The sequence below is a fragment of the Ixodes scapularis genome, unplaced genomic scaffold (genome assembly GCF_016920785.2).
Source record: "Ixodes scapularis isolate PalLabHiFi unplaced genomic scaffold, ASM1692078v2 PGA_scaffold0__279_contigs__length_252992795, whole genome shotgun sequence".
NCBI lineage: Eukaryota > Metazoa > Arthropoda > Arachnida > Ixodida > Ixodidae > Ixodes > Ixodes scapularis.
Window position 1 is genome coordinate 3681293 of NW_024609835.1, and position 13101 is coordinate 3694393.

The window sequence follows — 13101 nt, forward strand, 5'->3', positions numbered from 1 at the left end:
CTTCAATGCCGTCTTTTGAACAGACGAATCCGTTCACGTAGGCTCCTGTGTGCATACAGGGAAACATGTATGCACACGTATCTTGTACGAATGCAAGTCCTGCATGAACACAGGGGAATCCGAATAAATGACGGTCCTGCATGCTCATATATATGAATATAAGAGGTTGAACTCTTTCACCAGATACATAGGTCATTTCTTTTTTCCGTATGAACTAGGAACCTTAATAAAGTTATTTGTAGTTATATTTATAACATTAAATATCTTGGGAACACGAATGCTGAGATTCGTTCAGCCTTAACGATGCAGAAACATTACGAGTTCATCAAGCCCCTTGGTTTCTTGGTTTGGTTTGCATACTTTTAAATACCATGGGCTCAGGGCAGCAGCAGAGGAGGCTGCGGAAAACACTTTCGCGGTTTCGTAATGTATAACAAAGCATCAGCTGAGGTGGGAGGTCGGAGCCGCTAAGGTGTCATTCAGGAGATGGGCTGAATGGACGGTAAAGATGCGAGCGCGCCACAGAGTCCGCATGGGCGTTTCGCGTTAAATCGAGTAACACACCGGACAAACATTCCATAGGGTGTTTTCAGATAAGTTCGGCCGACCATATTCGGTGACCATTTTTAATTTGTAAAAAAAAAAAATATTTTGTAGACTTAATGCCCAACAGAGCAAAACCGATATCTGTTTTGCGAACAAAAGTTTTGTCCTTGCGGAAAAAAAAAAGAGAAGCGCACTGATAGTGCGATGTGCTTTCAGCGAATTGCGCGAGGTTGGCATTTGGGTCACCTTTCCCAAGAACACTCATGTGGCTACCGGTCTGTAGATATTTAATGACAAAGTACGTATAAGGAGTATTGACTCAAAATATTTTTCATTAAGCATTGACGCTGTTAATTTCTAGAAACAATCGCAAACATGGCACATCCCGCAAAAATACCCACATTTGTTTTCTATGCATCTATACATACCAGAACGTTCAAACATAGCCAGCGTGTTGTCCTCGATCTTGTTCATTTTGTCGCCTAATATGTTTGTTCTGGGCAGCAAAATAAATTTATGAGAGACGCTTAAATGGGGCCATTTTAATAATTACGAGTTATTTTGGACAATACTAGCTACCCACATCAAGGACAATGATAGGTACTAAAGGAATCTGGATAAAGATGTATTATTTTTGTGTATCTCAAGTTATGAAGCTAGAAATATGACCGAGTTGAGGCTACCACAGCACCGTGATTGGAGCGTGTAGATACCCATGCACAAATGGCTGATTCATTATTTGTACAAAATGTAAAAATCCTCGAAAGTAATCAGGAAGAAACAAAAAAAAAAACGGCACAAAGGCGGACGGTGGCTTTAAATTGAGAAATATTTCTGCGTTTTGTTTAAGAGTCGAAGAAATTGCACGCGTTCCTGAGTGACCGAGAGGCTCTCTTATGTCGCGCATGCTTCGCAGGGCAGATTTTCAATAGCCGGAGAGTAGGGTCTCTGTGTACACCACGTAAAAGAAGCGACCGGAGTGGCTCCTCTTGATACATGCTTATCTCAGCCTGTTGCTTGGTGGTAACATAATATGACGCGGCGGGACCGGAGCCTCTCCTCACGGCATTGGAGCCGCCGCCGTGGTGTGCGTGTGGAACGCGGCCGCCAGGTCGTTGGTAGACTTAAATGAAATTAGCCCAAGAACTTACCTTCTGTAGTAAAATACGTTTCATTGCTCATATATAACGTTATTGCTTTTTTTTCTCTAGAAAACATAAGAAAAGACATTTTTTATTACATAGAATATCGTGGTACCATTTTTTGGGTACCCTGTAAAGTAAGCCGGAAAGATCGGCGCATACATTTCTTAAGCAAAATGTTTTTTCATGAGAGGTATATTTTAATGATCAGAGATACATTTAACAAGTGAGCTGGATAAGGTGACACCTAATTTAAAGTGCAGACGACAGACGAAAAAGTGTATACACACAACTGTCTCAAGTGAGATGTATGTGTCCCCTTTTTGTCGTGCATCAAAGTCAAAATCACGTGTTGTGCATGTGACTTTGACGAAAACTAAAAGGTTCGTTTTCACGAAAACCCGGCCGTGTCTGTCGGTGTATCAGCGCCGGTGAGGGAGGGAGCGGTTGACGCGTGCTGACGTCAGAGCTTTGAGCCAATGGGAACGTCGCGAGCGTCGCCCTCTTCCCTCCTTGTCCCTCTTTCCCCGGCGCTGAGAAACGAAAGACACCGCCGGTTTTTCGACAAAACAAATGCTCTAATGCTAACGCATTAAAAATAGTAAACAAGCGGGATAATAGCTGTAGATAATCACAAAATATGGAGATATATCTTACGAATAACTAGCGGCGGATACATCTCTCCCACTGCCATCGCCCCCCCCCCCCCCTCCCCCATCTCTTCTACCCGGATGGGACCTCAGCCCCACCATTTCCCGAACTCTCCCGACGCCTTTGGTGTTGTCTAGTGACGAGCTGTTTTAACTTCAGCATAGTGTTATGGATTGGTGCCACCATTTCGCCATGCAGCCGGAATTCTTATCAAGATGCATAATATGTACTGCTCTTTGTACATCGAGGCATTCTTTGCAATGATTCCTGTGGAACAGTGCGTCGATTAACTCCTGTATTCATAGCATCCGGTTAGAGTTGAGAGAACAAGAGTGCTACAGTACAAGAGGTAGTCCTGCAAAAACATTTACAGGGTCTTTTCACCGCAAACATGAACTTAGCATCGCCTCATGCTTAGTGACTGCCCAAATGAAGGGCTAGCTGTCTGAACCAGATGCCAAAGTTTCAAAACTAATCATGTCGTTTAACATCTGAGACTTTGGTGCAGAAAAGGAAAAATACGTTTAGTTGAAGGAACAGACACAGAGGGGAACGTCTCAAACTCAGCTACTGGGTTATTCCTCAAGCATTTTATTTATACTCAAAAAGCCACTCTTAACCACCCTCTACGCATACATCTCCTTTGTTGAAAGCATTTTCTAAAACAGATAACATACACACCTACAAGAGACCACGCGGTAAAACCCACAGCACAATCCTCTTATCATCAAGGACGACGGGAGAGGGTTCCGGGACCTTCATTCTTTGACCTCAGGAACACGGCAACAACTGCGCATTGTACCCCAACTCGGGCAAAGCTTCCCAATTATTACCCCTGCGCACTCAGTATTTTCAGAACTAACCGTCATTTTATTCCAAAGTGGTAAGTCAGTTTCTGAAGTTGTGAATGGTAATATGGCGGATGACACTAACAGAGCTCTCGAATACAGGAAGCTCTGTCGGAACACTTATCGAATCCCTGCAAATTGGGGATCCATTTGCAATTGGAATTTTCAGAAAAACCTTTTATAACATTTGATTGAGATGACGGTTATTTCTGAAATATTGCCATCTCGATCGGACCGCTAGCGCTATATTTATGCAGAAGAGAAGAATTCGGCGATGAAAAACTTATTTTCCAAGCAAAAAAAAAAAAACAAAAAAAAACAAAAAAAATACATTGCAATTATTTTTATTTTTTGTTTTGGTGGGGGGGGGGAGAGGGAAGGGGGGTATTTAGTGCCATTGTAGACTTCTGGTGCAGTATTTAGTTGGTCTTCCGCAGTGAAGAGCGACCGCGAAAGGCAATATCTCTTCAGAGATAACCTAATCATAAAAGGTTTTTTCACAACCGGCGCATACAGACAAGAATATAAAAGTCAACTAAATAATGCTAGTGAACTATGCATAATAGAAAAAGTGAAAGCTCACAGGAATACTCCGATACTGCGCTGCTGCTGCTTGTTTGATGACAAATTCCAGTGGATCTAAACTGTGTGGGCCTTCCTCGCGAGGGACGACTTTAATGCTTATCGCGGGGCTGGGGAAGCATCGCTGGGCGATGTTAAGGTGAACAGCAGTGCAATAGCGGTGACGCTGTCGTGAGCAGAGCAGCTCCATCTAAAGTCTCTTGATACTTCTTTCTACAAGTAACAACCGATACAACTGACAAAGCACAATCTGCTGGAACAAAATGGCGTCATTCAGTTCAGTCTTATGCTTTACGCCGCCATTCGCTTCCTGAAATCTGCACCGCGACGCAGTCGGCGCTTCAGAAAATGTCACTACTTGTAGCAAGCTCTTATCTAAGAACTTTAGTTCAGTCTACTGCTTTGTGCGCCACTGATACCCTTGGCTCTGCTCTCCTTCTCTGATAACGGAGGACTAAAATTACGAATCTTTGAGCATTTGCGATTTGCAATAAAAAGGGTTCTCAGGAACCAAGACAAACAATAAATTTCAACAAAAAAAGCGTTCTTTTTGTGTCTTGTACCACCTTCTTTTTGCCACATGATTTCTTTATATTTGTAAACTCTCTCAAGCCGCAGTAACCGAGGGGCAGTTTGATAAATTAAAATGAATATATTGGCCTCGCATGAATTGACAGTGCCCCGTTTAAATATCTTATACCTAATCTAACATACATTTACCTCTTTTTGGGTGAAGTTGCATCAGTATAATAAATCCAGCGTGGAATCTCTGGAAGCTTAACTGCGCCTCTTAGTGTGCTTGTTACGCACTGAATTCCGGAAATAGATACTGTCACGGAAAGATACTTCAGGTATAACGTCTCCCTACTCGTGAGGAACTGTTGAAAAACAAGAATTTGAAGTTATTAAGTATGAAGTCCCATTTGGCTATGCTGTAAAGAAGGATGTTAAGCATCATGCAAAATTCAGTGGTGGGAAGAATACTTAAAAATTATGTAAAAAACCGAAATCAAGCATTTTATATTGAACGAAAATAGGAACCGAACCGTACTCTCATGTGGCGGTTACCGGCTCATTGACAAATAGCTCGGCGTAATAAAATCTGAGCTGCAACTTCGCACCGGTGGAGGCGCGAAGCCAATTAATTATACGTGACGGTGGCATCAGAGGCGCAGTTTTTACTAAACAAACGGAAGCGACATGGAGACAGCTCCATAATAATAAAGTAGATACATATATTTCACGTCAATGTGCAGCACGACCTGGCGTCGGCAAGTCGGCACAGAGTCGTACACATCTATGCTCTGTTTCAACTTATGACGGGCCGCTAAGAATACGAGCCACCGGAGCCAATCCATAGCTCGGAGGGTGCCATGCGCCTTTCCGGTTGGGCGGTACAATTCGGGAGCGTGATGTAACGTGACAAGCTACGAGCTATGGATTGGCTCGGGTAGCTCGTAGTGTGCACCGCGGTACATGTTAAGGCGTAACAGGGTATATCTGCACTCTAAAAAAGTATGTGCGTCTACTTCCACGCACAACACTTGGAGAGCCAATCAGCGCAACTTACGGAGGCAGCTCAGAGAATGACACATATGTTTAGACCAAAAAACGCAGTCTGAGTTGTGACATTAAGCAATGCAAGCGTGACGTTTTGCATTGCTTAATGCCACAACTCAGACGACATTTATTGGTCTAAACATATGTTTCCGCATCGTCATTCGCTGAGCTGCCTCCGTGAGTTGCGCTGATTGATTCTCCGGGTGTTGTGCGTGAAAGTAGACGCACAGACATTTTTTAGAGTGTGTCTATACTAAAACAAAAAATAGCTATTCTTTGTGTGTGTGTTTCTTTTATTTCTTGCTGCTAAGAGTTAATATATATATATATATAAGTGTCTTAAAATACAGGAAGACCCGTTGGTGGATATTTCGGGAATGCGATAGGATGACCCTTGGAAACGATACACACGTTTCACTCTGGGAAACACTAACGCTGAAACCTTCACGTTTTTTTTTTCTTTTTTGCTTCCTCTATTTTCGCTGCCTCTTTTTGGCCGCATTACGGCGTCAATAGGGAATTGTAGTAGGCCGTTTTTCTCCTCCGCTACGGTATCCCCGAAGAAAACGCCGTAGCTGCGCATGCGCGCCGCTAGCCTTATCTGCACAGTTCAAGGTCGTGTGGTGGATTACGGAGCGCTATCCGGGTGCTCAGCGGGCTGCGGAAACGGTCTACTACAATTCCCCAGTGTTAGCGTTTCCCAAGGAGGGTCGTGTGTGGCGTTTCTCAAATATCATGTGAAGGGATTCCCTAATAATCCACCAATGGACCTTCCTGTAATTTTTTTTCACCTCGTTTCTGTACTCTGCCTGTCAGAGCACGTCGACGCCCTTGCATACGGTCATCCATATCACTCGGAGAAGGAACCACATTCAGACCACTCGTGGAAGGAACCGCATTCATATCACTCGTGGATGGAAACGCATCCATCGTTTTAACTGCACACACACATCACAGCCTACACACCGCTACTACGGAAACCCAGAGCGAAGAACAACCGGAGACGGCAGAGCGGCAACTGAGCACGCCCGCATTGCACCGCCGCGACTCCTAGATAACAAAGCCGTAATGTTGAAGGAGATGACGTCATCAGAGAAGGCCAACGCTGGGCACAGATCGGACACGACGATCGTGTCAACGTTCGGCTCAAACTTTACTCGAAGGCGAGCACTGACGCAGCACTCGTTTCCAATCTGTGTCCAGCGTTAGTCTTCTTTGATGACGCCGCCGCATTCAGCAATACGGCTTTTTTTATCTAGGATGTGTTGCGCAGCGTCTCCTCCTCTCTGGCTCCGCGCCAGCTGTGCATGTGACTTGGACGGAAACGAAAGGGCACGTTTTGACAAATACCCGGCGGTGTCTTTCAGTTTGTCAGCGCCGGGGAAAGAGGGTGAGGTCGACGGATGCTGACGCCAGCGCTTCGAACCAATCGGAGCGTGGCACGCGTCACCCTTTCCCCCTCCTCCTTCTCACCACGGTGCCGACAAACGAAAGACACCGCACGGTTTTCGTCATAACGAGCGTCCTAACGCTAAAACATTAAAAATTGGTTCGACGATGGGATGCGAAACAAGAAATGGACATAGTGCATAGTTCAATTCCACGGAACAAAAAAATACTTTCTCTTTTTTTCATGCATTCATTGTCAATAGCTCAATGTGAAAATAAATGAACAGGTCAATTGCGGCATTCCGGACGGGGTAGCTGCGGAGGCGCTTTTAAACCGTGGGTTACAAACTACTTCTCAAGAAGGGTCGATAGAGCGGCGGTGGGAAAACAGCTTTTCTTTTCACCCTGCTAAGGTACTGTCGAGAAAAAAAACGTGCTGAAACAAACAAACAAACAAAGGTTGCACAAAAGCGACGCATTTTATGGCTTTCGCTTGAGTGATAAGGCACAAGATGAGCTACGTACAATACAGTCGAGAAAAAGATGGAATTACACATGAAGGCCCGATTCAGGATAGAGAGGTTCCGACCGCGCCAGTATTGAACTTTTGCACTCAGGCTGTTACGATTAATGCCCCCTTTGTCACTACTAAGCGAGTGGGGGTCCATGCTGACACCAAGGTAATTCGAAATAGTAGAGCTCCAGGTAATGTTAAGGAAGCGCTCTGGCTTCACGTCTCAGTTTCCGAAACATGCACCTGTTGACTTAACGTGTTTCATTTGGGCCCCGAATACTTCGCAAAAATCAGCGGTGTTGCACCGCAAGAACAATTTTTAATCTCGACGCGGCAACTACAGTAACGTTATCGGCATAGGCAATATTTTTGTGGCATACCTGGCAAGGGCGACGTCCTGAATCTTGTTGTCGCCTAGCTTACTTCTGCAAACAGGTTCTAAATATTTGCGAGAACAGTATAGGCGAGAGCGGGCAGCCTTGTTTAACCAAGCACGGCACTGATTTTTTTTTTCCTGTTACGCTCCCGTTGACCAACAGTCGTGTCGATATTTCTCTGTAGCACAGTTCATTGCATTTCGCGATTCTTTTGCCGACGCCACAAGCCTCAAGCAAAGTGAACAGAAAGGAAACCGGTATCCGGTCGAAAGCTTTGCACAGGTCAATCTGCAGCACGGCCGCGCGAAAGGTGCGGCTGCTTCCTTTGTTTCGAAAAGAATCCGGAGAGTGTGAACATTTGAAGCAATAAATATTTCCTTGAATCCTTCAAGCTTGAAGTCTGATGATCGCCCACTACAAACTTGAGACCAATCTCCATTCGTTTTGCCACTATCCTGGCTAGCAGCTTATAGTCTGTTGTTAGAAGACTCATGGGCCTTAATCTGTCTGATGTTAAGAAGCTGGAGCCCTTCTTTTTTTCTTCTTTGGAATGAGCACAGTGATTGCCTGTCGCATAAAGAGTGGTAATAGGCTCCTTCGGGGAATATCGGCAAATACGTTATCGGCGTTTACTTTCAAGAGCGAATTTCGAAGCCACTGTTTTCTTATTCTAGACATTAAACTGACCGTGATAAACGTGGCTATTTTAAGCTATTTTATGTCGAGAAGCGTAATGTTAATAAGTAAAATTCGGAACAAGAAATAAAAATAGAGTAACTTTTATGCGAATGTTTCTTGGCGTCTCAGGCCGTCGGCGTCTCGTTGTATACGCCGGGCCCGGTCGACGGCGATCTTGTGGTGGTATGCGGGGCATTCGATTAAAATGCCCTTTCTTTGTCGAGCCACCCTTCCAGTTCTGTTCTGTCTTGCGTGGCCTCTCCAGGGAGGATGCGGAAGAGAACGGCCGAGGAGTTGCAAAGCTGGAAAGTCGTCGGTCAGTGATGTGTCGTCCGCGTTGGTATCTCTTCTTGCAGCTCATTGCTCAGCGGAGCGTCGGGGAGCTCTGCGACTTATTCCGGCAATTCGACGACTGCTCCGACTGATTCATTAGGGGTGCCCGTCCCTTCAGTGTTGAACTCCAGCTCAGCGTTGGACTCGGGCGGACCGGTTGTAGGGATTGGTGTTTCTGTATTCTCCTGCTCGATATTTGTTGAAGTGGCGGTTGTGGCTGAGATTCGCTCTGTGCCGTATCCTCTTCTTCCTATTCGTCCATCTCTTTGTTTTTGTGCATCATTCGTGGAAGGGACGCCCGTGACGGTGGCGTACGTACGGACGCAGTCTTCAGATGCATGCCCCACCCTGCGGCACTGCTGACGCCAGGGTGCCCTGCAATCTTTCCGGGTGTCTCCTCTCGTGATGCACCGCAAACAGGGGTGCGCTTCCGGGAACCACAACCAGGTCACCCCCGCCGCAGACTTTGAGCTGGTGGGGCAGGCTGTCAACGGTGATACCCTGCATCAGACGGAGACGCACCATTCTGGTGGACGACTGTACGCCTTGAAACCCTTCCGTCCTTGATGTTATGTGGTTGATCTGCTGAACCTTACCGTACCACACACAAGCTCTGAAAAAGGCGTCATCTGGAGTGTTGAACGACATCCAGTGCACTTTGAACCGAACTTCGGAGTTGTCCGGGTCGAGCACTAGGAGCCCGTTCTTTTTCACAAAGAGTTCTCGTGCTTGCACAGACCTCTGCTTTGCTGCCGTGGTGTGAAGTGTCAGCATCCACAGAACGTTCATGTGGTAGGTGTCAATCGCCACTATCTCTTTTATCACGCCAAAGCGTTCCAGTTTGGTCCTTGAAGGGGTATACCCGGCAAGTGCGACAGGTCGCATCGCTGCATACAGAGACGGTGTCCACAGGAAAAAATTCCTGATGGCAGGAGTGGAATAACCACACGGTATTCGTCCGTCAAAGGAATAACAGATAAACCCCGGCCAGAGCTGGCCGTTAAAACTGCTCCGTGGGAGCCAGCCATTCTACGTCCGAGCGGTACGAACGCCAGATGTTGAATGCTTTGCTTGGCGCCATCGTTAGAAATGCAAGAGAGTGCAAGCAACTGTACTAATACCCTAGTTACACTAGGGCTCTCAACTGTCATTAAATCAACGATCGTTGGCATCTCCCAAATATCGTTTAGCTAAACTAAGTTCTCCAGTGGCGCACCACAACCCCATTTGAGATGCGCGTCACGGGACACAGTTGAAACCGAAACAAAACCAAAACTGACGTCACATTACGTGTTTTTTTTAAGTGATGCCAATGAATTCTGTGCACCATTTTCGTTCTTTATAAACGTTTAAAACAAAAATTAAATGAACTTTTTTTTTATTTTTAGAGCAAAGGAACGATGATGAGATCGTTTCACACAAATTCAAGCAAGAGGGACATAACGGAAGTCTTACCGGCATCGACATCACAAGGACCGAGCTTGCCGAGAGATGGCGTCCGCCATTTGCCGTGATCGTTTTAGCGGCCACTCTGTCCCCGAATCATACCTCTTCCGACAATATTTTCTGCTACGTTACCTTCTACATACCACCCTTAGTTTTCCGCCATAGTAAGAGCTTCGCTGGAGTTCGCCAATGGCGGCAACACGGCGGACGCCGCCATCTTTAGCTCTAAAGAGACAAACCTCCGACCCTTAACTGAGGTACGCCAGCGCAGTTAACTCAATGATCGCTAGTGGCTCAATGACAGTTGGTGCCGCCATGTAACTCGAGCCGATCACGATTGAGTGAACTGTCGTTGGCTTAATGACAGTTAAGATCACTCGTGTAACTAAGATATAAGTATGACTTGCCACTGAAGGTCACCTGCGGTAGCACGCGACTGTCTGCGACAAGTGACAGGTTGTCCCGCATACTTAGTCCGCAGTCGACCGTCGGCGCCGAGTCATACGTAGTCCAAAATTGTTGGTCTCCAGGGCACAGTTGCTGGCGAGCTATACTTAGCATAGCGTACTTAGTCCGCTGGGGACCGTCGGTGGCGAGTCATAGTTAATCCAGACTACACAGTACACAGGCGACAGCAAGTCATACTTATGGCGAATTCAAGGGGTCAATCGTTGGTGAGACCGAACCGGCGGCACCGGCAACCAGAAACGCGTAGGCGCCGCACCACGTGACGCTGAGCACCCGGCCATTAAACGCCAGAGGGTGGCAGTTTATTTCGCCGCTTGCCCGCAAGAAACCACCCAAGGGGCTCCCGCCGTCATCACCTCCGTCACCCTTGTCCTCCATTTTGATCATTTTCCTTGTGGTATTGTCCCAACAGCTTAGATTGACTCGATTATTGGCTGCTGAAGTGACTTCAAATCAGTTTCGATCTTTCGTTACTTTTTTCCCACTGACCTCTTCTCCCATTTCGGAGGGAACGAAACAGGATACAGTGTGGCGCACGCTCGCCTGGCCGTTCGGAGCTCGGGTGGAAAAAGCGCCAGAAAGTTGCTCGTGCTTGCCGAAGTACCACCACCCGAACGGTGCGCGCTGGCCGGAAAATGACCTCGCGAACACCATTGCCAGTTTTCCCGCAAAATAACTTGCCGACGATTCATGCTTAGTGCAGGGTACTTAGTTCGCAGAAGACCGTCGGCGGCGAGTCATACTTAGTTCATTTGCGACCGTTGGCAGCAAGTCATGTTTAATTCAACATACATAGTCTGCAGCACCCCTTGGTAGCCATTAATACTTAGTCTGCAGGCGACCGTCGGCGGCGAGTTATACTTAGTCGAGCATACTTAGTTCGCAGACGACCGTCGGCGGCGAGTCATATTTTGTCTAGCAAACTTGGTCCGCAGGCGACCGTACATCCGGATTCCGGACTTTTCCTCTGAATCCGCCACTGTGTGCGTCCAACCGTTACAGTGTCAGCTGTGCGTGCTGGTTGGTTTGCCTCAAATGGGAGTATTGTACTTCGGTACTGTTTCCGAGCACTCGCTTGACCGAGTCATTTACATGAAATTGTGTTTGGGATAAAAAGTAGAAATCAAGAAACAAAATTAAAAATGAATTTCTTTTTGTTTCAATTGAAAACGAGCGTGTTGGTTAATAGATACAAAACTTGAAAGTATAAAACAGAGAGAACGAGGACGGGAACACGACATCTTCCTCTACTTCCAAGATGTCCTGTTCCCGTCCTCGTCCTCTCTGTTTTATACTTTCAACTTTTGTAACTTTTGCTTTCCTCGTTTCCGTAGTAAAGCTGCTGATAAGCATTTTTGTTTTATCCACATGACGCCCTGTTTTAACAAGGCGTCTGTATTGGAGACTTTCTTTTTAAGAACCGGTTTAAACCGGGTCGCGTTTGGTGGAAGCGGTAACCAAAGCGTTATTTTGAATGAATCACTGAAACGAAACCGAACCGGAACGAAATGTAAAACGGCTGAACCCTAAATCCGGCTGAAATGGAATAATGACCAGTTCGACTTTCTGGCTAAAAGAAATGTTATGCTGCACGCGCGTTCGTCAGCGCCTTATCTTGAATATTTACCTTGAATATTTTATACGGGGAAGGCGAGCGAGTGCGCCGCGTATACCCTATACTGGGCAAAATCCGTGATGCTTGGGTAATTCAGCAATAAGTCTATTAAGAGTAATATACTTTGTTATCCTGACCGATTTATGTTTTGTGTTAAAAAAATATGGCTTTCGTTCTACTTATGTTAATTTATAACGAGTTTGCCACTACTAGGAACGGTTGTCCCTTATAAAAGAATCCGCATGCAGTGTAATTTAAATCTAGTTTAAATATGTGAGCATATACATTTTTAATAGAGTTATCACTTGGTACACCGCGATTACCGTGTTCCGCTATAATCCACCGCATTAGACAGCTTGCAGACCGTAATTTTGTTGTGTTTAAGATCGTATACATAAAATATTAATTAATGTAATCTTAAAAATCAATTACTTTCGTATAGAATGACATCATATTGTAGAATAAAATTTACAAAAAGGTTTAATTTGAAGAAATACGACTTACATCCTTTGCGCTTCGATATTCCAAGTGATCGGGTAAGCCCTCCAAATAGTCTTGTCGAGGACAGCTGCACATCTTATTGGCTTTACATGGGATAAAAGCGCATAAAGCAGTTATCGCTAATTTTAAAAACGTGTTCATCGTAAAGCGGTCAGTCTCTTACGGTACTTGTCTTGTGTTGCGTTCACAAGCACTACAACATTAGCCATAAATATGTTTGCTTGCGTCACAACAGACGTAAAACACACGTAAGACACAGATGTGATGCAATAGACCGATCCCACCAAGAGTTCGACGCTCTTGTGATGCCGCCATAACCTTAGTTCACAGGAGGCAGGTAGCAGTGCACTAAACGCGCAGGCCCGGAGTGGTGTTGCCGCGCGCGAAGAAAGGCGGCGGCGTAACCAAACTGGTCAAATCGGTCTATTGAGTCTTCCTTCCATTCTAGTTT

General features: G+C 45.8%; 1 protein-coding gene across 1 annotated transcript in view; it reads right to left on the minus strand.

Annotated features, from left to right (window-relative positions):
- LOC115313776 overlaps window positions 1-12807 on the minus strand; it is a 29232-nt gene extending 16425 nt beyond the window's left edge. The window contains exons 1-3 of the mRNA XM_040209673.1: window positions 12654-12807; window positions 4490-4647; window positions 1698-1753 (exon numbers count right to left, since the gene is read on the minus strand). Coding sequence (XP_040065607.1) covers window positions 1698-1753; window positions 4490-4647; window positions 12654-12791 — 352 coding nt within the window. The 5' untranslated portion in view covers window positions 12792-12807. The remainder of the gene's footprint in view (window positions 1-1697; window positions 1754-4489; window positions 4648-12653) is intronic.
- Window positions 12808-13101: the final 294 nt, after the last annotated feature.